This window comes from Mercenaria mercenaria, chromosome 8, assembly GCF_021730395.1.
Source record: "Mercenaria mercenaria strain notata chromosome 8, MADL_Memer_1, whole genome shotgun sequence".
In the NCBI taxonomy this organism is placed as follows: domain Eukaryota; kingdom Metazoa; phylum Mollusca; class Bivalvia; order Venerida; family Veneridae; genus Mercenaria; species Mercenaria mercenaria.
Window position 1 is genome coordinate 43,815,955 of NC_069368.1, and position 27,375 is coordinate 43,843,329.

General features: G+C 35.7%; 1 protein-coding gene across 1 annotated transcript in view; it reads right to left on the reverse strand.

Moving 5' to 3' along the window:
• The window catches only part of LOC123566480 (uncharacterized), a 121,007-nt gene that overhangs the window by 14,664 nt on the left and 78,968 nt on the right, over positions 1-27,375 (reverse strand). Inside the window, exons 5-17 of the mRNA XM_045360618.2 lie at positions 25,212-25,331; positions 19,195-19,330; positions 10,534-10,579; positions 9,288-9,393; positions 7,135-7,289; positions 6,008-6,206; positions 5,101-5,209; positions 4,106-4,282; positions 2,716-2,980; positions 2,277-2,429; positions 1,695-1,882; positions 989-1,229; positions 404-504 (exon numbers count right to left, since the gene is read on the reverse strand). Of these exons, the coding sequence (XP_045216553.2) occupies positions 404-504; positions 989-1,229; positions 1,695-1,882; positions 2,277-2,429; positions 2,716-2,980; positions 4,106-4,282; positions 5,101-5,209; positions 6,008-6,206; positions 7,135-7,289; positions 9,288-9,393; positions 10,534-10,579; positions 19,195-19,330; positions 25,212-25,331 (1,996 nt within the window). The remainder of the gene's footprint in view (positions 1-403; positions 505-988; positions 1,230-1,694; positions 1,883-2,276; positions 2,430-2,715; positions 2,981-4,105; positions 4,283-5,100; positions 5,210-6,007; positions 6,207-7,134; positions 7,290-9,287; positions 9,394-10,533; positions 10,580-19,194; positions 19,331-25,211; positions 25,332-27,375) is intronic.

A 27,375-nucleotide genomic window follows, 5' to 3' on the forward strand; every position in this document is an offset into this window, starting at 1 on the left:
TCTTGTTCAGTAAAGCTAAATCTCTATTAATATAGCTCATCAGGGTCAAGCTTTAATTGGAAATAATAGTTTGGTCATTCTATCTCCATTCAAACTTAACTCCTGTTCTGTCAAGCTTTTACAATGTCTCTATGACAGTAAGGACTTTAAAACATCAAAAGTTTTTGTTTTCAAATGCATATGTATCTGCTACTATGAAATAATATCAAATACTGAGAACTCCCGAGTCATACCAATAAAATTTATGATTTTGCTACCATCAACTGAACACTACCTATTTTACTATGCACTGGTACCTTAGTAAAATTCATTTTCAAATTCATTAAATTTTGTCTATAAGTAACAGAATACCAGAAATGATGTCACAATTTTTCTGACGGTCAAAGCTGGATGAATGACTTACGTAGCATTTTTCACACTGTATCATGAGGCCCTCGTCCTTGTAGATACCACATATACAGTTGATTACTTCTTCTTCCTCATCCTCTCCTGCAGTCCACTCACCTGATGAAAAAATCACATCTAAATACACATAATATTTCTAACAGCTTTCTTTAATATATGCATAAATGGCCAGATGCAGAATTTTAAAGAAGATTTTGCATAATTATGAGCAAAGTACACGGATGACACAGAAAGATGCATATGTGTGATCTCTTGCATTATCAGTGTAACATTCTGATACAGTAAAATTAAACGTTCATGGCACCCATGATCATAAACCTCAGTAAAACTTATTTACATGATAAGGTACACAAAACCAACATAACTGACTGGTCCTTTGCTATGGGCATATCTTTAGTAATTCTAATATATTTTGAAGGGTAAAGTAATGGTTTTAAAAATATCAATGCCCTTTGCATAAGTTATCATTACAGAAATTTATAATAAACAGAAATATGTCATAGATATATATATGTAAATTAATGTTACAGTGACTGAATGAACAAGAGATTATCTTAATGGAGATTGTCTAAAATATTGCTACCTTTGTTATTATCAAATCCCTCACTAGTATCCGACTCTCCAGATGTTGACATGGCTGGAGTGGGCACTTGCACGTTGTCCATACTTTCCGCATCTGAAGTAGTGCCAGACTGTGTATCAGCTAGACTGTCATGCCCAAGAATCTCGTTCAGTTGGTTCATCTCAACTCTCTTTGCAGAGTGGTATACCAGTCGCAGCTGCTTCATCCTCTCTCCCATCTCAGACTTCTTGCCACAATACATCTGGAATAAATTGTGTGTAGAACTGTAACAATGGAATGTTTTGTTTCCAGAATATTAGAAATTTCTTTTGCCAGAAATCTCCATCTGAAATTTCTTGAGAACCTCCTTTCCTTGTCTAAAACTTCTCTACTTGAAACCAACATCATGTGCTATGACAACTGTCAGGCATGCAGTACTTTAGGCTGAACAAAATATTTACTTTTACCATTACCAAGAGTGCATATTGTAAAAAAAGATTATTAAAGATCATTTCTAAACAAGAAATTGGCCATAATTTTATGTATGGAATGGCAACTATTGTATCTATCATAAGCCCCTATTTTCAAGCATTGAATAAATTCTCTGAATATAGTGTACTAGAAAAATTATGTTAGTTTAACATTAAACCCATCACAACAAACAATTTCTGAAAGTGTACATCTGTACAAGAATACAGTTTTTTCTAAATATGAACAGCTATTTTACCTCAACATTCTGGAAAAGTTTCATGACGTCTCGTTCAAACATGTCAATACTGTGGTACTCTCCCGAGAGAATTTTATTCTCAATCATCGTGAGATCAATGGGTTCATCAATCATCTGATAATACAGTGGATGCTTCTTGCGTGATGGTAGATGGTACAGGTCTGTTGCCAGGTATACACCATCATCATCTGGAAAATGGAAACACTTCCGTAGAGTCTTATATTATATCTTTGCAAAACAAGACAGAAGAAAGACAGTAAAAGCCACAGACACCTTTGTTAAACAAGAAGACCTATATACTTTGTTAAACCTTTCTTGTTCATGCAAAACTTCTAGTAGGTATGCAAGATGAACATTTTGAAAAAAGAAAACACAATTTCAGCTTATTTCTGAAAGTGGATGCAAAAAATGTCTGTGAGCATAACAACAAAGATACAGTCAAGACTTTTTTCTATATTAGAGGATTACTTGACACTTGCTTTAAATAATCTTTTCAGTTTTTCAACACAGGTAGTACCATACTAGACTAAATATGCCTGATAAATAACAGTTTTCAGCATGGTGAGTTTCACTCTGACAAACCTTTGGCCGATGTGATGGCCGAAAATATTTCTCGACACACTCCAGCAAGCCTTGCCATCTTTCCAAGCTCCGAGTCTTCTTCAGCCACAGTGAGACGTCTTGTCTTCACTGAACGAGAGGTTTTCAGGGCTGTCAGTTGGGTGATAAACACATCTGAAAATGTTATAATTTAAACCCATTTTAGACAATTTATAAGAAGATTCAGTTTTCATTTCCAGAATAAATGCCATCCAAATAACCAAAACTTTGGAATATAAGAAATTGGATAAGGTAAAAGATCAGTTGACAGACCAACAGGGTGACTTTAGCAAGTCATACTATAACTACTTCAGCTTCTCCAGAGTTAATTGTATGCAAGAATACAAATGAATTTCTAGAACTGAAAATACACTGCAATGCATTTAGATAGAATTTTTACCTCCTAAAAAACTACTCTCACCTTTTTTTGTAAAGTGTGTGCCTTTCACATAATCCTCATCATTAGCTGGTTTCTGATCGCTCCGCTCTTGTCGTAATTTGTTTCTCAACCTGTCCAAGTTACGTACTAAGAATATTGCATGTTTGCGAGCAAAGTGTCTTTCCTTCTTTGTGATGGGTTTCAAGGACATTGGTGATAAGTATGCTGGGATAGATGTGCTGCCAGCTACTGGCATTGTCTGGTCATAAGAGGAGTTCGTAATTACCGGCTGGATCGGGTATTTCATCTGCAAAGTGTTACAAAGTGTACAATTGTTACAGACACATAACATGAAATAAATTTTTTATTGGTTCAGAAACAAGGAAGCAAATAAACAAAACAAAACAAAATAAACAAGGAGCTGCATTCAATAAATGTTGATACCCCCGGTGGCATCCTTGTTGATACAAAGCAACCTAAGTCCAAAACGAGGTCAAGGTCAAACTGAGGTCAGGTGATGTTTGAAGATGAGGAATGGTCACAGGTTACATCTGTATTAGTATCAATTCATTCTTGTAAGGGGTACTGATGCTAGATGAAACGGTCCCATTTGGTTAACCAAGAGATGACCCATATAAAGCAACCTAAGTCCAAAATGAGGTCAAGGTCAAACTGAGGTCAGGTGATGTCTGAAGATGAGGAATGGTCACAGGTTACATCTGCATAAGTATCAAGTCATTCTAGTAAGGGGTATTGATGCTAGACACAACTGTCGATTAACCTCGTATGGACGGACGGACGAATGAACAAACGGATGTACAGGACAATCACTATATGCCTCCCGCATCAGTAGATGCTGGGGGCATAAAAATTCAGAAAAGAATATACAAACACTGTAAAAACAATTAAATTGCATTGGAATCAAATTCTATGGTTTTGGTCACACAGCTATTATATGGTCAAAGTTCACAGACTTCAGTTTTTAAGAACACAGTTTACTTGTATAAGGATTAAATTTTGTGTATCACAGCAACCACTAAAACTAGTCTCCAACAAACATTCACAGTTCAACAGTATTTTATTTTAAAACAATTAACTGTTGTGTATTTATATACATTCTTTGTAAATATATCTTCAATACAAAACCAATAATTCTTTCTCTCTTTTATTCTCAATTATCACTAGCACAATGGTCATTACGAATATCTTAAATGTGTATGCACAAATGTAACTGAGCAGAAATGGAAAGCAATTAAATGCATCAACTTTTAGAGACAGTTTTCCCAGCAGTCCAAAATGAAACACAGGTCTTTATCAATATCATTAGGAGCGCAATTTATACACCACAAAATCCTTACACATAATGCTTGAAAAACAATGAAAACAGAAAACACAAACACAGAAATATACAAGGCAAATTGAGAACACCAACCTTAGGGCTGTCTTTGCCTTTTTCCTGTTTTACTTTAGATTTACGTTTATCTTTCCCATATTTGCCCTTGATAACTTTCCCGGGTAAACGTTCCGGTGGTTTGGCTTGTCCATTCTGCCACTGTTTTCTGCCACCAATAATACCACGACAACACTCGCTTCCACATTTACATGTTTGCTGTTAATAAAGTGTCATATTAAAGAGGTTACAAAAAAATTTCTATATACTAAATGTATCGTTTGTGTTATCGTTTGTGTTAGAGGTAAATAAAATTTTGTCTTCATTCAGTATAAGGATTATGTAACAAATATCCTAACTGCCATTGTGCATAGAACTACTAGGGCAAAAATGAAGTCTGTTCAATATTTGTTAAAATTTGTATTTTGTGAATGGCTATTGCATAGCATTACCAATGCAGCTATCAAGATGGCTTATTATAACTATAATCTGATATTTCATAGCTGCAATCTTTCTAAGAAAAGCAGCAAATCAAGAAGTTAACATCTATTCAAACATCCTATTTTCTGGACTAGACTTTGGTATAAACTTATAAAGTATCCTGGTGAAATACAAAAACACTTTTTCAAAAGGAGTCAGCAGTCTGGAGATGCCTTTCGAATAATGAACAAAATATAAAACCTATGTGAGTTTTACTCCATTTAATAAAAATTTCAACTTCACTTATTCTTCAGTGTCTGATGCATACATGTCTGATATCAAACTCAGATTGAATCAAGATAATTTTTCATCTCAACTTTGAATAAGTAGCTTAAAGATTATTGATCCAAAATATTAAATTTAAATTTTTGCTTGAAGACACCCAATAATTAAGATTCAATTTTATACATGGGAGATTTTGTCTGCTTTGAAGAAACTCTTGATGCAAATTCCAATTTCATATCCAATTTTATATCATGCAATTTTATTTTACAACAGGGAGTTTTCACTTTCATTACTCTGTAAATTGAAACTGCAAATCAATATGTGATAAATACCTGCGCATCATGATTGAAGGACTGGAAGTTATAGTCATACACAAGTTCTGTTCCTGGTTCTATATCCTTCTGGGCAAACAGACACATATGATACGTGCCATTAACATTCCTGCAAAAACATGACATACATATGAAAGCAGAAAATATAAAATATCAAAATTTATATAAATGGGCAGTATAACATTTTGCATATGCAAAGTGACTTATAATTCCAGACAGTACAATTTACTGCAGCTTTCTGCTCATCTCAGGTCTTAATTATGAAATCAAAACACTTTTCCAAGAGTAAATTTATTTATTTATTTTGTTGGGTTTAACATCGCGCTGACACAATTAGGTCATATGATGACTTTTCAGCTTTTATTGTGGAGGAAGACGCCAGGTGCCCCTCTGTGCATAATTTCATCACGAGCCGGCACCTGTGTAGAACCACCAACCTCTTGTAAGGCCCCCTCACATGAAGAATTCAACGCCCGGAGTGAGGCTCAAACCCACATCGATGAAGGACAAGTGATTGGAAGTCAGTGACCTTAACCACGTGGCCACAGTGACCCCTGTAAATTTATTTACACATGAGACTACCTTTTAACAAACAAAATCCTAATGACTTACATTGAGTCGAACTACTTCACGTTCACAAAAATAAGAAACAGACTCTCTTATTGATGACAACATAATCTGATATCACACAGAAACAAACAAATGTCCTCAATTTATTTAACATTTTGTTGAAAGTGAATACATGTAAAACAGATCTTCTTCTGCTTCAGTTATTCAACTGTATTTTAATATATGAAAATTTATTCAGTACAAATGGTAAATGCCAAGAAAAGCTAATCTATAACCAGCCTATACAACCACCAAAACTCAAATTCTGCATCCATATACCCGATCAAAATTTGCTTACCATTTCTGCATCTCGCAATTAGGTTCACAGGAGTGATTCACAAATCTAGCAATGTTTCCCATTCTGTAGCCGTCAATGACTGTGCCACTGTCCAGATTCAAACAATAATGATGGCATTCCTGAGAGTACTCCTCTGTCATCCGTCGCCGGAACTCTTGCTCACTTACAACCTCGCCGAGATACTCAGTGATTAGATCTCCTGTAAATTTAAAACAGTGATTACTTGCATAAAAACATATTTTTGCCAGAATTTCAGTTGTAAAACTATGGTTAATCAAGAAAACAAAAATTGAAGAAACTGGTTTTTTTTATATGTAAGTTTATTTACAGCCGTCACAAGGTGACTCCCCCTGAGGATCATCAATTATTGCAGGTTTTGGCAAACAGTACAAAACAGAAGAAACTCCAACTCCAGAAGTTTTCCCTGGTTCTTACACCTGACTTCACTTTAAAGTCACATCCAAAAGACTATTAGTATTCTTTTTTATGAAGAGCCAAGGTTTTGAACCCATTGCATTTAGCTTGTGAAACCAGTGTGCTAAGCGAGAACTCTGAATGAAATGGAAGGTGTATGAATGCCTTAAGTATCACACTGCAATGTGAAAGAGTATCTTCGCCCAAAATGTGATCCACATCTTGGGATCTTGATAGTCTAAAACTACTCGCTTTTGTCCTAACAATGCAGACAGGGATTTTTTGTCCTAACAATGCAGACAGGGATTTTTTGTCCTCACAATGCGGACAGGGATTTATTGGATATACACTAGAGGAAAAATTTCAAGTGTCTGTGATATTTGCATTTTCATCACTTTGTTTTACTTTTGTTTTTTGCTGCTTTCTTTTTTTCCATTATGATGACATTCAGTAGCAATAAACCTATTGTTTTGTTGTTCATACAGACAACATATCCACACCGTCATAACTAATAATGACAGGTAAAAGAACCTTTTCCATAGATAAAATAAAATTTTTAACAGAGAAATATATCAAAATCATGTAATAATCAAGAAAACTTGGACTTAACACACTGTTACACTTTGTAAAGTCAACATTTATTTCAAAATTACTAGAAAACAGAATCTATAAGTGGGGAAAATGTAATCAGGAGTATATCTTTCTGCTCTTACCAGTTCTGATTGGTTTTGGAGTACGAACACCAAAGCCTCGGTCCTTTGTGAGGAATTTTTGTAGACCTGGTGCAAACTGATGTTTCTGAATACCCTGGTTTGAGCACTGGTCTCCGCACGGACACAAATCTGGAGAGCACTCTGTGTAGATTAACCTGAAATTACAACAAATGTTGTTGTTTTTTTTGCAACAAGAAATCACTTAATTAGAACTATTTAGCAGAAACTTCCATTATTTTAGTTATTGTTGTAAACTAAAAGGGTGTTAAAGATAAATGCAAGGTTCATGATGAAGTCCATGAGAAGAAGTTGATTTTTTCTATTGCAACTTAGTGCTGTCAAGCAGTTCCATTTTAACAATCTTGAGAAAGGTCTTGTGACCAACGACACTTGTAACTCACTCTCAACCCTTACCATGCTGGACTCTGCCTTTGCGACCAGTATAAATCATAATCAGCCTACACATCCCTGCAGTGTGATCATGATCTGCACTGCTCGCTACCCAACCAATATCCTTTTGGTAAGCATCCCTTTTAACAGTTTAATGGTACTGTCCAAATTGGAAGCTGGACAAGTTCATTATAGAAATTTAGCAAGGTAAGGGATAACCTTTGGATTAGAGCAGCTAAAACACTAAAACACTGTAACATTTTAATTCTGATAAGTTTCTCTTTCCTGCTTGCTAAACAAGGAAACCTCTTCCATTTATCTATATAAATAACACTTCAGTTTTTACATACAAATGTGAGTAAATACATAGGTTTTGCTTAACAAGCATTCTGATAAACATTTCTGACATGTAAAATGATGAGGGATTACACATCAACAACACTGTAATTCACTTAACCTTTGGCAGGAAAATGTCAAGAAAAGACATGATGGATAATGATGTGAAATAATACAAGTTAATTCACAAAAGCTGCACCTAACACTATGTTTATATTTCACTGGGAATATTGATTAAACTTTAATCTAAATTCCACTTCAAAAGTCTTTGGCTGTTATTATGTTAAAGTCATTTTTCTCTCAATTTGAATAATCCTGACACAGTGAAAATTCAGTAATTGTTCTGTGACATCACTGGTTTTTCTCAACAGCTCAAAGGTACAGTATCTGCTCTTGAGTGCTGAAGGTCAGGGGGTCAATCCCTGGTTGCATCATGCCAAAGACTCAAAAAATGTTACTGGTAACATCCTAGGCAGTCAGTAATTAAACAGTTGTACAAGGAGGTAAAATAAGCCCCAGTATCTATGACCTGATACCTAGTTGGGCCTACAACAGTTTTGTAGCTGAATTTGTCTGTGGATCATATCCAGTCAAGCTCACTGGCTTGAGCACCGATACCTCAAGTACCCATGCTCACTAGAGCAATTTATGTTTTTGTTGGTTTTAACGTAGCATTTTATAGGTCATATGGCGACTTTCCAGCTTTGATGGTGGAGGAAGACCCCAGGTGCCCCTCCTTGCATTATTTCATCATGAGCGGGTACCTGGGTAGAACCACCGACCTTCCGTTAACCAGCTGGATGGCTTCCTCACATGAAGAATTCAATGCCCCGAGTGAGGCTCAAACCTACATCGGTGAGGGCCAGATGACTTGAAGTCAGCAACCGTAACGACTCAGCCACGGAGGCCCCAGAACAATTTATGAGGACCTTGACTGTTCCCCTTATATTTTCTAGATTTGGAGACTAACACAAGCATTTTGCTCTTTTTCATGCAAACTTGAGCAGTTGCGGTTTTACTGTTGAATTAGTAAGAAAAACAACAACCACTGACATTCAAGATTGTCAAGATGTTGATAGTAAATCAAAATTGATTTTATTAATGACATCTGCCCATTTATCTTAAAATCTTCATCAGATATACAGTAGCCGTGTGGTCACTCATCATTTATATGCTGTGGTTATTGGAAATTCCAACCTGTGAGCTTGAACTTAACACAATGCTGGGCAGGTTATTGATTTCAGTGAACATCCAAGCCAGATGTGTACTTTCAGAAAACTTAATAAGGAACAAGTTTATAATTAACACCCTCATTTCTAACAACATAAGAGTCCTGGTTTGAGAGGTCTGTATGTGTATGTTCTCAACAACGGACCTGCAATGTCTGATTTGACAGGTTTGTATAAAGTGGGTTTTGAACAGCTTACCTGTTTAGGCAATCTTCCCCACAGCCTTTTTCATTATTTTGAGGTGGTCTGCAGTCACACGAGTGAGCCTCATATCTGCAGCTAGGTCGTGCATCTACATATATATCTGGAAGAACAAAAAATGTTTACAGAATTTGCTACTTTTATGAATCATTGCCTAACATAAGCATCAGTGAGAGTTTTCATGTAGCTTAAGTAGTTTAAACCTTGGCTTAAGGTTTCAAAATGAATCTGAATAGTCTTACAAATCTAGCATTTGACTGGCCGAGTTCGAGCTCAGTCTGAAAACTGGCATTCTGACACTGGTCTCCAAACTACTTAAACAATCATGTCCAAGTTAATCTTAGATCTGCCCAGTTTAAATTTAGATCCAGCCAAGGTTTATCTTTAAACCATCCTAAGGTTAAATTAATCCATGCCTAAGGTTTTAAATCTTATCCTGCCAGTTTAATCTAATCATGCCCCAAGGTTTTAAATCTTAGATCCATGCCCCAAGGTTTTAAATCTTAGATCCATGTCCTAAGGTTTTAAATCTTATATCCATGCCTAAAGGTTTTAAAACTAAGTTTAGAGACCAGTCTGCAACTGATCAAGACTTTGCTAGGAAAAAACAACTGTTCAGATATTGGTATTTATAGACCATATATGTAACCTAAGACCACCTCGGAGGTCATTTACAGAAACATAAATAACAAATATCCATGATATTACGGATTGAAACTATTAAAGTCAGTTAAACAAGGCATATTACTTCATTAAGTTCAAATTTAGAAGTAAAGTTGATTTCATTTTAATCGTATGTTAATGCTAAAGGGGTAACGTTGTTGAGCCTGTTATTTGTTGACACACTGCCTCAAAGACCCAAACATTTAAGAAGTAAGTGTACTGACAAGACCTTTGACTCCTTAGTGTGACCTTGACCTTTCAGTTAGTAACCTTTATAAATTGGCAACACTCTGCTTCAATGAGGGGAAAATTTCTGCCATAAAAAGACGATTGCACGGCACATGTCAAAGTTACAGCTTATGACTTTTACTGTCCTGACAAAATGGAAAGAATACACTAACACACATACACTGAAAAGCCATTCTGATGGCAATGCTGAGCTCACTGCAAGTGGGCGTGACAAAAACTGTAGTTTCTCAAACTTGCTTGTCCCTCAAACTTGCTTTATTAAAAGATATTCATTGTAATGGCTCTGTGACACCAATAATTAACAATTGGTAATGTGTGAAGAACAACTTACTGTTTCGTATGCTTCTATACTGCTGTCCATCCCCTTTCTTTGGCAACTGCAAATATAAAATATATCATTTTAAATTATTCTTAAAGGGTAAGAAAATGTATTTTAAGTATTAATTCAGTCTGTCTAGTCTTCTTAAATCATTTAAGAGAGAAACGACCTTCAAGAAAGTCACAAACATTTCAATAATTAATCAAACTATCATGTCAATGTAAAACAAGAAGGCAGAATCAATCTTATATTCTGATATTTATTTGAATTATATTTCATGAATTCTAAAAAAAAATTATCTGTTTTCATTACATTATTTTATAGAAATATATGAACTCAAAAACAATCTTTGCTAAATAAAGAATTCAACCATATGTAAATGATATCATAAAAACACACAAATGGCTGCTTGTGTGGTAAGCCAGTTTATCATTTATTGAAACTGTCATTTTTTTTCAAAAGATGTTGATTTTGATTTCTTTTTCAGCTGTAGATCTATAAATAGCTATAAACAAGGAGCTGCGTTCAATAAACGCTTGATGCTCCCGGTGGCATCTTTGTCGATACAAAGCAACCTAAGTCCAAAACGAGGTCAACGTCAAACTGAGGTCAGGTGATGTTTGAAGATGAGGAATGGTCACAGGTTTCATCTGTTTTAGTATCAATTCATTCTTGTAAGCGGTATTAATGCTAGATGAAACGGTCCCATTTGGTTAACCAAGAGATGGCCCATATAAAGCAACCCAAGTCCAAAATGAGGTCAAGGTCAAACTGAGGTCAGGTTATGTCTGAAGATGAGGAATGGTCACAGGTTACATCTGTATTAGTATCAGTTCATTCTTGTAAGCGGTATTGATGCTAGACGAAACGGTCCCATTTGGTTAACCAAGAGATGGCCCATATAAAGCAATCTAAGTCCAAAATGAGGTCAAGGTAGAGGTCAAACTGAGGTCAGGTGATGTCTGAAGATAAGGAACGTTCACAGGTTACATCTGCATTAGTATCAAGTCATTCCAGTAAGGGGTATTGATGCTAGACGCAATGGTCCCATTTGGTTAACCTCGTACGGATGGACGAACGGACGTTCATACATATGGATACTTATGTGGCTACTCTTTTGTTCTCTCTATTGTTCTATTAGCAACGTAAGAGAAAAATAGCCACATAAAAGCCTTACGGAATGAATGACATCAAAGAAAAAGTACAGTTACTTCCTATAGCCACCTAAGTATGCAAATGTGAGTTCGGACGGACGGACAGGACGATCACTATATGCCTCCTGCATCAGTAGATGCCGGGGGCATAAAAATGGTTTTCATATAAATTCAACTCCTGTTAAGGCATTCCTTCCCTTTAAAACCCCTCTCTGCCCCCGGGCCCAACCAAAGAAACAGCAGTCTAAATATCTTTTCCCATGCTCATTATTATACATCAAATTTGGCCATATAAATACAGAGTTAAACAAGTTAAAATAAAATCTTGAATTGTGGATATATTTTGACAATTTACTACATTTAACAACTCATGCTTTTCATATACTGAAGGCATTCATCTTGTTGTTCAGCAAATAATTTTGCATGTTTTTCTCTTAAAAATTATCCACAAAATATAAAGTGTAAGATATTCATATCCATAACTGCTGAATATTTTAATGTGAATGGTGTTCAGCATGGCTGAATCATAATAACCTCTACAATATCCTATTTTGTGTATTAGACTCCCAACTGGGTGTGTACCCAATATCCGAGTGCTTTATAACAGATAAAAGAGGTGGTGTGTCATTTAATTTTGAAGAAGCAGGTCATCATTCAGATTGACTAGAAATCAGGTAGAACACCCCAACCATGTATTTTCTCCAAGGGGAAACACTACTCCGAATTCAAAATGTAAATAGACGTAGACTTTTACCAGAAATTTGTTTACTGTAAAATCATTTAATTTCGTGGGCACAAAGTTTCGTGGTTTTGATCGAAACGACAATTTCGTGGGGATATGAATTCGTGGATTTCAACTTTCGAACATAAAACAAGAGATCACAAGAGTGATCTTGGCGCCCACCAATGTGCCATTTTTGAGTGTTCCTAATTTCAAGACTTAATGACTAGCTCAAGGTCAAATTTCATTTCCGTACACAACACTGGGCATGTGGTCCAAATTCGAAAGCTGTAGCTTGAGAAATGTGAAAGTAGGTCACTAGATCAATTTCAAGGACAAAGTTCTTTGTACACAAAACTATGCATGTGCAAGTTTGAAGGCTGTAGTTTGAGAAATCTGAAAGTAGGTTACTAGGTCAATCTTAAGGTCAAAGTTTATTTCGGTACACAAAACTATGTAAGTGGTCCAAATTTGAAGGCTGTAGCTTGCGAAATGTGAAAGTTGGTCACTAGGCCAAAATCAAGGTCAAATTACAATTCAGAACACAAATCTATGCATGTGGTCCAAATTTAAAGCCTGTACCTTCAAAAATGTAAAAGTAGGTCACTAGGTCAATGTGAAGGTCAAAGTTTGTTTCGGTACACAATCCTATGCATGTGGTCTAAATTTGAAGCCTGTAGCTACAGAAATGTGAAAGTAGGTCACTAGGTCAATCTTAAGGTCAAAGTTCATTTTGGTACACAAAACTAAGCAAGTCCAAATTTGAAGGCAAGCTCGAGAAATGTAAAAGTAGGTCACTAGGTCAAAATCAAGGTTGAATTTAATTTCGGAACACAGAACTATGCATATGGTCCAAATTTGAAGCCAGTACCTTCAAAAATGTGAAAGTAGGTCACTAGGTCAATGTAAAGGTCAAGGTTTGTTTCGGTACACAAAACTATGCATGTGGTCCAAATTTGAAGCCTGTACCTTCAAAAATGTGAAAGTAGGCCACTAGGTCAATGTCAAGGTCAAAGTTTTTTTCAGTGCACAAACTATGCTTGTGGTCCAAATTTGAAGGCTGTAGCTACAGAAATGTGAAAGTAGGTCACTAGGTCAAAATCAAGGTCAACTCATGTCAAGGTTCATCTTGTCACTCAAAACCATACATGTGGTCCAAATCTGAATGTTGTAAGTTATTGACAAGAAGATTTTAAAAGCTTTACCCTAAACAAGTCTATATGAACCATGTGACCCCCAGGGCGGGGCCATATTTGACCCTAGGGGGATAATTTGAACAAACTTGGTAGAGAACCACTAGATGATGCTATATTACAAATGCCAAAGCCCTAGTCTTTGTGGTTTGGACCGGAAGATTTTCATAGTTTTTCCCTATATAGGTCTATGTAAACCATGTGACCCCCGGGGTGGGGCCATATTTGACCCTAGGGGGATAATTTGAACCATCTTAGTAGAAGACCACTAGATGATGTCACATACAAAATATCAAAGCCCTAGGCCCTGTGGTTTTGAACAAGAGGCTTTTCAAAGTTTTTCCCTATATAAGTCTATATAAACCATGTGACCCCCAGGGCGGGGCCACATTAGACCCAAGGGGGGATAATTTGAATCATCTTGGTACAGGACCACTAGATGATGCTTCATACCAAATATCAAAGCCCTAGGCTCTGTGGTTTTGGACAAGAAGATTTTCAAAGTTTTTCCCTATATAAATCTATGTAAATTATAGAAATAAACAAAGGGCCATAACTCATTCAAAAATTGTTGAACCAGTCTGATTTTCAGGGGGACACAACTAGGGTACCGATACATCATTCTGACAAAGTTTGGTCAAAATCCCCCTGGTAGTTTCTGAGGAGATGCGATAACGAGAAATTGCTAACGTAAGGACGGACGGACGGAAGGACGACGGACCACGGACGCAGAGTGATTTGAATAGCCCACCATCATCAGATGGTGGGCTAATAAATGGGAATTTTACTTGTTCGTTGGGATTAAATTTCGTGGATTGACTTAACCACGAAATCCACGAAAATCAGTCCCCAAGAATATTAATGATTTCACAGTATTTGTTTGTTTTGGGTTTAACATAATTTTTCTTCAGTATTTCATTTATAAAACAGCAGGCAATTAACCTGACCAGTGTTCCTGGATTCTGTACCAGTACAAACCTGTTTTCTGCAAGTAACTGCCAACTTGCCCACATGAATCAGAGGTGGAGAACGAATTATTTCAGACACAATGTCTTTTATCCAATCGTCACGGTGAACATACGTCCCACACAGGGATCGAACTCACGAACCCGTAATCCATAAATCTGTGCTATCCCTATTGAGTTAAGTGGGCAGGCTTCTCACCAACAATAACCTGGTGCAAAGCCATGTTAGTCTTTTTTAACAAAATTTTCTCAAGGAAGTTTCTAGCACAGCCTTCTTTTGAAGGTTTATTCACTGTAAACAAGTCAACTTGCTTCTGACTAGTACTTAATTGAACTGAGAAATTTGTAAAACTTTTCTCAGCTTGAAAACGTAAGTCAGCTGTAGCGAGACAGAACAATTTTGAAAAGTGAAAAATGTGAGATAAACAACTGATTTTTACTACATTTGATTTATGTCATTCAATATGTGTCAACATTTCTCAACCTCCAAATTCCTATTTGTCTGTGTAGTCAATTTACTTTTTTTTTAAAGTACTGTTCCTGTTCATATTGGTTGGTAAGTCACTATGTTATTATGTTCTTCTGTCTTAAAAATTGAGCACACATTTCAAGTCTAAAACTACAGAAAATTTTGTCAAAAAAATGGTTTTTATTAAATTTATAATGACTCAGGACTATAAAGGTTTTAAAATCAGAAACAATTCAACATTAGCAAGTACCGGTAGTCATTTAGAGTATTTAAAACTTATCAGCCATTCATTGCTGTTTTCTAAGTTACTACCAGTTGTTAGCATGTCCTTGCTGAACTTACCTTATGAGAAAGAAACCTAAATGGTTCTAGTAAACTTAAAATCACTGTAAACAACTTAAAAAATATAACCAGTAATATGTTTTAATGTTTTCAACTTAGATCATGAAAACCTGTTGTAGGTTTTATCTAACGTGACAACTTTTAATGTACACCATTTCTTGACCACATAAAAGGAACTGAAGTTTGTTCTATAAAATGAATACACAAATTAGTAAAATATTTGCAACAGAGTTGCAGTTCAGTGCTGATTTTTCGACACCAATCATTATGAATTATTTAACATCTTAATTTTAGGAACTGAAAATGTATTTCTTGCACTCCTACATCAATTATTCTGCATCACTGTTTATGTCTTTCATCTTTTTAGAGTAAAGAGGAGTTTTCTTTTCAGACACGTACTGACAACCTTGAATTTCCATGCGATTACATTTTTCAACATTCTTTGGAGAAAATCAGGAAACTGCTTTTGCATAACAAACAGAGAATGCTGAAATCGTGTATGAAGAATATGTTACAAAACAAAATTGCAGATTGTCGTTTCTGAATAAAGAAATGTACTGTACTTGAAGCAAAGGTGGGTGGTCTGTATTTTTAACCCTAAACATGCTGGATACGATTGATTCTGCCTTTGGGACCAGTGCAGATCATAATCAGCCTGCACATCATAGAAATTTAGCAGGGTAAGGGTTAAGGTGTTCAGTATAAGTCCTGCTTACTTGACAACTAAGGACAATAATTTCAAAGGCCTATTCAATTTCTAAATTTAAGAATAACCAAAGAAATATCTGAAACTGAAATGAGTATGCAGTAACAGTGTTCGAAATTCACGGTAGTCCGACAGCCCGTGGCTACCAAATTTCAGCTCGGGCTACCGATTTTCCACAGGTACAAGCCCGACTGGGCTACCGAATTTTCCTCATTTGTTTAAAAAAACATGCTAATTAAACGAGTACTGCATCGTGATTTTCCAGACTGAGAAACGCTTATGGAATTATTGGTTTTTGCACTCTAACGTGTTGACAATCAAACACAGTGTCAAAGACATAACCGCAGCGCTAACTGGCTGAATACAATCACCTCTAGCGTAACGGATAATTTGATTAGCTTTCACACTTCTCGCGAAAATCTCACAAGTACCTGCAGTAGGCGGAGCTTAAATTATACTATCAGCGTGTGTGTAAATGTGTATTCAGCACTCGGTATTACATCTTACAAATTGTCAACAGTCCGAGTTGCAGTAATTGGCGAGTGCGGATCCTAAAAAATCGGGCATAACAGTTTAGATTTCGTTTTGGCAAGGAGTGTCATGTCCGATGCTTTTGAACTCTGACGATGCTGATCTGGACTGGAGTATTTCGAGTTAAAATTTTTCAAAAACATGGCAAACATGTACTGTATGTCTTTTTTATTACTTCAAACATGCATAGAGATGTCTTTAAAACAAGATGTTATATGGTGCAAAAATTATGTATTTTAAGGTGTTAAAAGTTCGGGCTAGTGAAATTGGTGTCGGGCTTGGAAAATTTTTAATCTGGTAGCCCGAATGGGCTATTGGATTCAAATCTGAATTTCGTACACTGCAGTAATTTGTTTAATTAACCTGTAGCCTCTGTGCGGGCTGATCATGGTCTGCACTGTTCGCTATTCAGTCAGTAAATTTTCAGTGAACACCCCTTCAAATAGTAAGTGGTATTGCCCAAACTGAATGATGGACCAGTCCATTTTAGAAATTAAGCAGTCTAAGGGTTAATTCTTTATAAGTTGCAATGTCTGATTAACTTGCTACTTTGAATGCCTTACAACTCATCCACCAGTTGTCTTCCTACAGAATTCGTGCAATGACCTTTGCACTTTAGTCAATATATCCATTTCTTCATATCATGCGCAAAATTTTTCAGCTGTTGTGAAATGATCAATATATCAGTAAAGTAAGCAAAAAGCTGTTTTTAAATCAAGCAGATGTTTCATTCCACGTATACCTATACGTCTATATATGTTTATTATCTATGTTTTGTAGCAAATAGTATTGTATGTAAAAGATGTTAACTTTCATAAGACTTAAATGCTGGCAAGTTCAATTGTTTTGTATGATTAAATGCTTTTTAAAGACTGTTGTCTATCGCCATCTGTTGGGTTTTTTTTCACTTCTGATTCCTATTAAAAAGTTGAGTTGTGGACAATAGGTCAAAACAGTTGGTAACAAGAATGATGTCAAAACACTGTATGACACATGCCAAATGCAACTGCTTCATGTAATAAAATATAAAGTCAAACAAGTGACAAACTCAACGAAAATTCTCAAGCTACAGATATCACTAAAGGTGATTAATACACACAGATGCCGTTCTGATACATGGTTAAAGACCTGCTCCAGTCCTACCTTTTAACCTTAAATTGTCACTGAAAAAGCATGAAAATCCTGACTATGAACAGTGACGCCTGTCAAAATAGAGTCTATTTTATATAAAATTCTATATAAAATACATGTGGTTTTGCATGCTAAAGTGTGGCGTGTGACTGTTAACTGTTACCAATTGTAATCATGGGTTGCATACACGCAATAGAATTTGAATAGCCGCGGAGCAGGGCTTTAAGTAAAATGATGTGATCATGACCACTGCCCTTCAAGTGTGACCTTGACCTTGAACCTAATGACCTGAGCTGTGCACTATTTGTGTTATCTTCATGAGATTAACAACAGATGCAATTTTTTTGTGAAAATCCTTCCAGTGGTCAAAAAGATATGGAGCTGACATAAATTTGAGCTTTCTGATCTTTGACCTCTGTGACCTCAACCTCGAACATAGAGACCTGAGTTATGCACTCCGTCTGTTTTTTTAATGAGCTTAAGAATTCATGTCAGGTTTTATGAAATTTACTTCAGTTGTTAAGAAGCTTTGGAGCGGACACAAATTTAAGCTATCTGACCTTTGACCTCTGTGACCTAGACCTTGACCAAGTGAAATGGGTTGTGTGCTCTGCACATCATTTTGAATAGGTGAATACCAGTATTCGATGCTAGTTTTTGAAAAATTTCAAAGCCGATGGTAAGATATTGAGCTGACACAAAGTTAAGCTTTGACCTGCAATTGTGATCTTGACCTTGTAACTAGTGATCTAGGTTGTACGCTCTGTATGCAGTCTTAATCAGTTTAATAACTCATGAAAGTTTTAAGAAAATCTTCCCTGCAGTTAATAAGACATGGAGCGGATAGCAATATGGACAAACGGGACCAATTGACGAACCAACAGACAGACATGCATGATTTCAATACAGCACCCTTACACCTTGCATCAAGGGGTATAATGAAATTCCAAACAATAAGTGCATATTCACTTCATGCTGACGACGGTTACAAAGTTTCAGTTGAATTGGAGAGAAACTGTAGGAAGAGTTGTGTACCAAAGGTTATGGATGTTAGGTCCAAACAAGATGGCCATGATGGCACTAAATCTCTCACCTGTGTAACACAGCTTGCTTGAACAGTTTTGATTGATGGTCACACAAGGAAAATACCTGTGAAATTATTCTGAAATAGGGGCAATGTTTTTCACTAAATAAATATAGGCAAGTAATGTGTGTGTTTGGTAGGGACAGAGTGGGGTTGGGGATGGACTCAGTAACTAAAAAATGAATGTCTTGGCAGTGTGCATTTTTCCACTGCATATTATTAATGTATACTTTCAACTGAAAAGATTAAAACCGTAGGAGTCCAGGAAACAAGGACAAGTTATGAACGGAAAGACGGAGAGTTCAAACACTATAATATGCATCCAGGTTCTTTGACAATTTTGGAGGACTCTGCATCTGAGCTGTGTTAAGACTTACCATGTCATTGAAATGAAGCCACCAAACATCATATGGAAGTTGAAAGTCAGCCGTGTTCTTCAGCTGGTGGTTCCCAAAATGCAATGGCAGATCAAACTGGAATATCATATTGCTCATATCTTTTTCTCTCTGTGCACTGAAAACAGAGTTATAAGTTAAAGGCATTTGCCTCGAGATCATTCGAAAAAAAAAGAAAAAAAAAGAAAGATTTTTTTAGATGTCTGGAAATTAATGCTGTATTTCTTAAGAATGCTTTAAAAGACCATATGTTACGGAAACACATGAGAATTAGTTGTTTTTTTACTACTTTTTACGATGAAAATCGAAAAGCGTTTGTAACGCTTTACTCGAGGTAAATTGTCTTGATTATAAATATCTATATTTAATGCTTCAAAATCATTAAATCCTCTATAGCGGTATTGGACAGCGGAAAGCTTCTTTGCCGTGGCGCTCCGGGTTAGAATCCTGATGCAGTCATCTTTATTTCTTGATTTGGTATTTTAAAAATAGTTTAAAAACAAAAACTCATATTCTAATGTTCATAATACGAACAAACTTAGATTTGAAAGAAAGATCATTTTTTAGCGAAAATCTGGAGGTCAGTGCCTTTAACAAAGTTAATCTGAGGGAATGATATTCATATAAAGTAGAATAGGAATTAGAGTACATTTTTCTTTCATAATGACATCTGCTGTTTTTCTAATGAGTTAACTGATTCAGAGTCCAATGATTTCTAACATACCTTTCTCAATTCAGTGACAATAATGTCATATTGTTCGATTTTTATCCGTTTTAAACAAAAGGACCCATCAAGAGAAGCGTAACATGACGAGATATTGACCAGTGAATACACAAAGGAAGAAAACAGATTTGTTTCAGAACATTCTGATATATGTGTGTTACAGATAGTTGTAAACATGTTTTTAAAATGAAAATACTTGACAGTTCTACAAAATTTGAATGAAGTCTAATGATCCATTTCACCAGTTCCTTTAAGTTACTGGATATATAAAAGGCATATAATACCTCTGTTTATAACACAGATGCCAGATTTTTTTGTTATGAAGATAAATTATGTGTGTTTTTTTTTTAAATCTTACTTTTCTCATATATTTCTCAAAGGTTTGAATATTAATTAACACAGCAGATAATATTATTGAATCCATTGCCTTTGATAACCTACTTTTAAGGTTGTGAATGTTCAAGTACAGTCGAGACTGCCTTAACGACCCCCTGAATTTAGCGACTCCCTGTCATATGCGACCCTATTTTATGCTCCAGATGCAATTTACTATTAAAAGAGTCTGAATTAAGCAACCCCCTGCCTTACGCGACAAGCGACTGTGAAATCAGGCTCCCAAATCGATTTTTAGACCGTTTTCTGCGACTTTGAGACGCTCCCTCGCAAGATTTTACACGATAGAGTTACCGTTCTTTATCTCGCGTGAAGTTGTTTGAGACGAGAACTTATTTGTTTACAAAAAATGGCTGAAGAAAAACATAAAAAAGAACTGTCATTAAGGCACTTGAATTGCTCGATTAGGGAAAACCAGCGTATAAGGTCGCTGAAGAATTCGGAGTTGGTGCATAAATTAACTTTATTCCTGGTGAAACAAAAATATGGCGGTATTTAACAGGAAACGACGAAGTAAACACAGATTAAAGATGCAGTCAATAATCGAATAAATTAAAATGAACAATTAGTACATAAAATATAAATATCATAAACCTCAGTGTAGTTCAAATGGAACATTTATATTTTACTGCTCCCCTTTATTTTCTTGCCAGATCATGAGCTTAAATTTGTTTTATCAACATCATATGAATGATGCAAATTATTTGAAATTTATATTTTATCAATATGCAATTAAAGAAATAGTATTTTATCATTTTCCACTCCTACCTTAAAAGAGGCCAATATATAAGTATTCGATATTCATGTACTTTAATTGGAAACATATTATGAAACCAGCGTCATCCTGTTAAGTGAGACTGTTTTAAGAGACTCCCTGTCATATGTGACCTTTTTCGCTGCTTCCCAAAGACGGTCTCTTAAAACAGTCTCGACTGTATATTATTTCAACATCTATTTGGATTAATGTTTTATTTGTCTTTAACATACAATTATAATTATTATTATTATTATTTATATAGCGCCCTTTTCATGATCAATTTCACGTTCAAAGGTGCTTTACATAGTTCAAATGCAGCCACACAGGGCGCATAATTCATCCTCTACTAGTACAGACACAGAGCGATCTGACCAGAGGGACAGAGTGAGACAAAGCCCCCACGACAGAGAGATCAGAAATCAGATACAGGTTTGTCCGGCTAACTTAGCCAAGCTCGTTCCAAATAGACAGCCTGGTTCTTTAACGTGCCAAGTGTATACCACTGATACACGCAAGGATTGCCTGGGTTCCTGACCAGTACACCTCTAGTTGGGTGGGAAACACTGGAAAGCGTTTCTGAAAATTCCCCGAGTAGCTGCCGGGGTTCAAACCCCCGACCTCAGGATTGGAAGGCCAGTGTGCAAACCACAAATTGTCTCATAATGGGAAGACGTTTGTGGGTACCACTGAGGTAATCCATTAATGCACATAAAAGTTATGAAGCGGAAGCAATTTTTATTTGACCTTCAATAATGACCTTGACATTTGACCTACAAGCATAACTCATGTACGTGAATAATCTACATATTGCCCTCTATTCACCAAGTTTTATGAACCTAGCTTGAATGCTTTTTACGTAACTTCAGGATCCAGACTGGTGGGCGGACAGACGGCCGGAGGGCATTCTTATAGTCACCCTCTGGTGTTCCAGCAGTCGGAGACTAAAGAGCAACTTAACCTGCTTTCAAAGTAAAGTGGGAAGAGTTTTATCAAAGTTTTTAGTACATTAGCCAGTCTTAAATCTTTTGAAAATTATACTGGAAGACATTCATTTATGTAATAAAATTACTACAGTATTAATGCACAAAGGTTGATTTTATTTGCAACTGTCATAAAACATTAAAGCTTAAAGAAATTGTACATCATCATAGCCCTACAACTGGTTAAACCAGCAATCTCTGGGGTATTTTAATGAATGGGTTCAGTTCTGAAACATTCAAGGTCTATTTCAAAATGGATGTACTATTCTATGTTGAGCTCTGTATAAGGCATATTAATTATATGTTGAAATTGAGACATATAGGACAATGGTTCACAAAATGCTACAAAAAAATGTAGAATAAACAAGGTCAATTAAGTCGTTCATGGCAGAACTATCATATCTTACATCTACTGAGCCAATTGCAGACAAAAATCATTGTCAGTTCAATGAATAAAGGTAATTTGTGTGTTTGTTAAGAAAAGAAATAGTTTTGTGTAACTGAGCCTTTCTTATGATCTGAGATTTCAAATGAATTGCTATGTACTAGGTTGTGTTCTAACGACAATTAATAAACAGTTTTTGAATCTTTTATGTTTATAACGACGATTCATAAATAGTTTTCGAACCTTTTGCGTTTATAACAAATTAGATTTGCTGGTTCATGTAACATATGTAGGATAATTGACATGAAAATATTTTACTAATTTTATATGTACAGTCCTTATTGTCTTGCAATACAAACCAATAATAAGAAATAAACTACCTTTACAGAAAACTACTGAATTGAAAAATTGATCAAAACATCTGTTCATAAATATGTTTTTGTTTGTTTTTGTTGGGTTTAAAATCGCACGACACAATTACAGGTCATAATGGCGACTTTCCAGCTTTGATGATGGAGGAAGACCCGATGTGCTCCTAAATGCATTATTTCATGACGGGTGGGCATCTAGGTAGAACACCAACCAGCTTGATGGCTTCCTCACATGAAAGAATTTAATGCCCCAAGTGTGGCTCGAACCCTCATCTGAGGGGCAAGTGATTCAATGTCAGCGACCTTAACCACTTGGCCAAGGAAGCCCTCCTCATAAATATGAGTGGAAATCTTCTCTTGACTAAGAGGAACTTGCTGCAATATTCATCCTGCAGGAAGAGTGCAATTTCTGAACAAAAACAGAACAAATCCAATGAAAACAGAACTGCGCAAAAGTCAGATATCAAAATAAACTGAAACAGAAGTTAATTTTTTTTTTGTTTCGCAAGTCTAAAATCTGTCCCTTTCTATTAAAGTACTGCATTATGTTTACACCTGCTAGACGCTCGATAGTCCAAGAATAGATTCTGCTATGTAATGTTTTTGAAAAGACTTTAAAACAGATCCTGCGGATTAAAATCATTTTCCCTTAGTGAATTGCTGGACAAGCATAAACTGAAGCAAGATGAGTGAACATTTTAGGAAGCTCGTCCTGTAGGACAAATTGCGCTCAATGAATTTATTGGGCCTTGCTGACTACACTTTCATCAGTAGATGAGGCAGTACATTGTTTGAATCTTTCAAGTGATACAAACACAGAAATTTTAATAATAGTCAACAGCAATATATGCCTGATCATTGATTAATCATGTTGAAAATAACAAAAATCAATTTTGGTCAAAAGCTAAATATTTCAACTTAAAGCAGTAATTTTAGACAAATTGTCCCAGCACTGTTTTTTGTGACAGTTCTGTGTAATGCAAAATATTTTACATGCATAGTAAATTTTACTAGTAATAGCATGGTAGTATCATTAGGACATCAAAATTTTGTCAACAATCACGTCATGGGCCATTGATTTATAACTTGTTGACGCTGAAATTAATCAGTACATCACTAGTAAATACTGAAACTTCATCAGCCAATCACTGCCGGGATAACTAGCTAACAAGGTTCTGTAATTAACCTTTAGCATGCTAGGTAAATTGTCGTCTGCTGGAAATGTCGTCTGCTAAAATTGTAAAGTTCATTCAATTTGCTCCAAAGTTGGAAGAAATATTGTCAGAGTAGCAAACAGCTTGGAACCTGATCAGACGCCGATTTAATCGGCGTCTGATCTGTTTCCAAGCTGTTTGCAAAGGCTGTTAAATTCGCCTGCAGCAGGCTAAGGGTTAAATACAGGGACAAACACTTGCAATTCTTTTGAACTTAATGGGACCTTTTAGTTAAATGAACCATCAATGTATTATCAGAGTTAAGAAAGCATTACCTGGACCTGCCTATCTACTGAAATAAAATTTCCCTACCTTAACCCATACTCACTGGGTAACTGGTAGAGTAAGATTCAAACTCTGACACGATCAGTATCCTATCTACTTTTACAGTATCAGTGCTAGGTTTTTACTAGGATAACATTTATAACCCTTATCATGCTGGACACAACAGATTCTGCCTTTGTGACCAGTGTAGATCATAATCAGCGTGCAAATCTGTACAGTCTGATCAAGATCTGCACAGTTCACCATTCAGTCAGTATCTTTTTGGTAATTAAGCATCCCTTTTAACAAGTTAATGGTACTGTCCAAATTGAAAGATGGAAAAGTTTATTATAGAAATTTAGCAGCATAAGGGTTAGTAAGTTTAAAAGTGATCTAAGATGTTGCATTTGAAAGGAAATTTCAAATTCCCACAAAATCTGTGATGAAACAAATTTCCTTTGGCCTTTTCTTTTTGTCCTTGATTCTTAAGGATAGTTACCAGTTTACCTAAAATGCAATATTCATGACTTCAGATCAAAGCAAAAGAGGGTTTTTGCCCGCCACTGTGAGATAAACGACACCACATTTGTGCTATCTCAAATTACCTGTTAAAATGTACAGCCAACAAGGTTTCAAATATCGCAAAATTACCGCCAAACATAAATAGTACATTATCGCTTAACACAATACTGTTAATTATTGACACGTCTCTGTTTGAATAAAACAATGCCAGAAAACAGATTAATTTCAACCTTAAAAGTATTCACATTATCTAACTAAAAGCTTTCATTATCATACCATTTCAATCCGCATTTTTACTTTCTGATTACAGAAATTCATCAATGAGCAATTAACAAAACAACTTTCAAAGTAATTTAGAGCAAGGCGAATCTGTGGGGCAATGCACTTACTCTTCATCCTTGTAAGCGTCAGAGTAGAGACCGGCCTTCTGGTACTTCTTCTTCTGGAACACACCTTCTCTACGTTTAACAATGCTGGTGTCACTCTCCTGGTCATCATCCGACACACGCCTGAAATATGTTTTGAACAATTAATTATGTTTATTTTTTGCGTTTTCTTTTTACATTTACAGATTTTCAGCATAACTTTTCAACACTCCATTTTATGTATGGGCAATCAGTTACCGGTATTTCCTTCTCTGTTTTCTGTATGTATGAAAATGACATGTTCCCTTGCACATTTAGTTAGCTGAGTAGGATAAGAACAAGACTAGCAATCGGGAGAAAGTGTGTTCAATCCTCCAGCAGGTCACATGTGCTCTGTGATTATACGACTCAATTTTACAGTTTCAAAAGACTAAGAAGTGCTTCTTACTATTACAGTTTTGTAGTGTCTAGGAAAACAACAACAAAAAGACGCTCCTTTTACAGTGCCATTACTATGTCATACGTGTTTACACGTTTTTCAAACCAAAATTTCTCTACTTACAAAATGACCTTTCTAATTTTTGATTATGTTTTGTTTTAGCTTGAGCTAACGTTTTTCTTATACTAGAAACACTAAAATATAGAAAACAAAAGATTACAAAATGCAAACTTTAATGTTTACAAACATGATGTTTACAAAAACGAACTGTAGAGCAGTCAATTTCACACCCAAAATAACCTACATTTCAAATTTCGTGAGAAATATTTTAAAACTGCATGCTTGATCAGTATACTGTAACAAGGAAATAAAAAGGTTGATCGGGTGGTAACTGTTATGATTTTATTATTACTCACTGCAAATCAAAGCAAATAATCTACATATCTTTTTACAAAACGATCTTATCTTACAACCAGGATATTTGTTAGAAAATTAAATCTGTTTTTCAATGTTTTCAAGTGGTCATGACTGACAGCCTATCGCTATGCTACAGACCAAATCTGATGAAGATCATCAAGCAGTTCATGAGGAACAAGAGCTGTCGGAGGACAGCAACGCTCGACTATTCAACAGCCTTGTCAATTGAATGAATACAAAAGTTGAAAAAGGGGCATAATTTTGTAAAATGCAAAGTAGAGGTATTGAACCTCTGTACTGCATGTCATATCATGACAGTGAACAAGTGTGTGAAGTTTCAATCCTTTCCAATTTGTGGATACTGAGATACCAGCTTACATACAAAAACTTAACAAAAAACTGCTAAGTCAAAGGGGCATAATTTTGTAAAAATGCCAAGTAGAATTATGGGACCTTCACAGTGCATGTTAGATCATGACAGTGAACAAGTGTGTGAAGTTTCAATCCATTCCAATTAGTGGATACTGAGATATCAGATTACATACAAACATTTAACCAAAAACTGCTAAGTCGAAAAAGGGGCATAATTTTGAAAAAAAAGAGAGTAGAGTTATGGGACTTGCTTAGTGCATGTCAGATCATGATAGTGAACAAGTATGTGAAGTTTCAATCCATTCCCATTAATAAGTACTGAGATACAAGCTTACATACAAAACCTTAACCAAAAATTTCTAAGTCGAAAAAGGGCATAATTTTGTAAAAAAGCAAAATAGAGTTATGGAACCTGTGCAATGTAGATCAGTTCATCACAGTGAATAAGTGTGTGAAGTTTCAATCCATTCCCACAAGTGGTTACTGAGTTACCAGCTTACATACAAAACCTTAACCAAAAATTTCTAAGTCGAAAAAGGGGCATAATTTTGTAAAAAAGCAAAATAGAGTTATGGAACCTGTGCAATGTAGATCAGTTCATCACAGTGAATAAGTGTGTGAAGTTTCAATCCATTCCCACAAGTGGTTACTGAGTTACCAGCTTACATACAAAACCTTAACCAAAAATTTCTAAGTCGAAAAAGGGGCATAATTTTGTAAAAAAGCAAAAATAGAGTTATGGAACCTGTGCAGTGTAAGTCAGTTTGTCACAGTGAATAAGTGTGTGAAGTTTCAATCCATTCCCACAAGTGGTTACTGAGATACCAGCTTACATACAAAACCTTAACCAAAATCGGGATGCGGACGCGGACGCGGACGCGGACGCATGGGCGAGTGCAATAGCTCACTATTCTATGAATAGTCGAGCTAAAAATTACTTAAAGGTTTTTCTATTTTTAG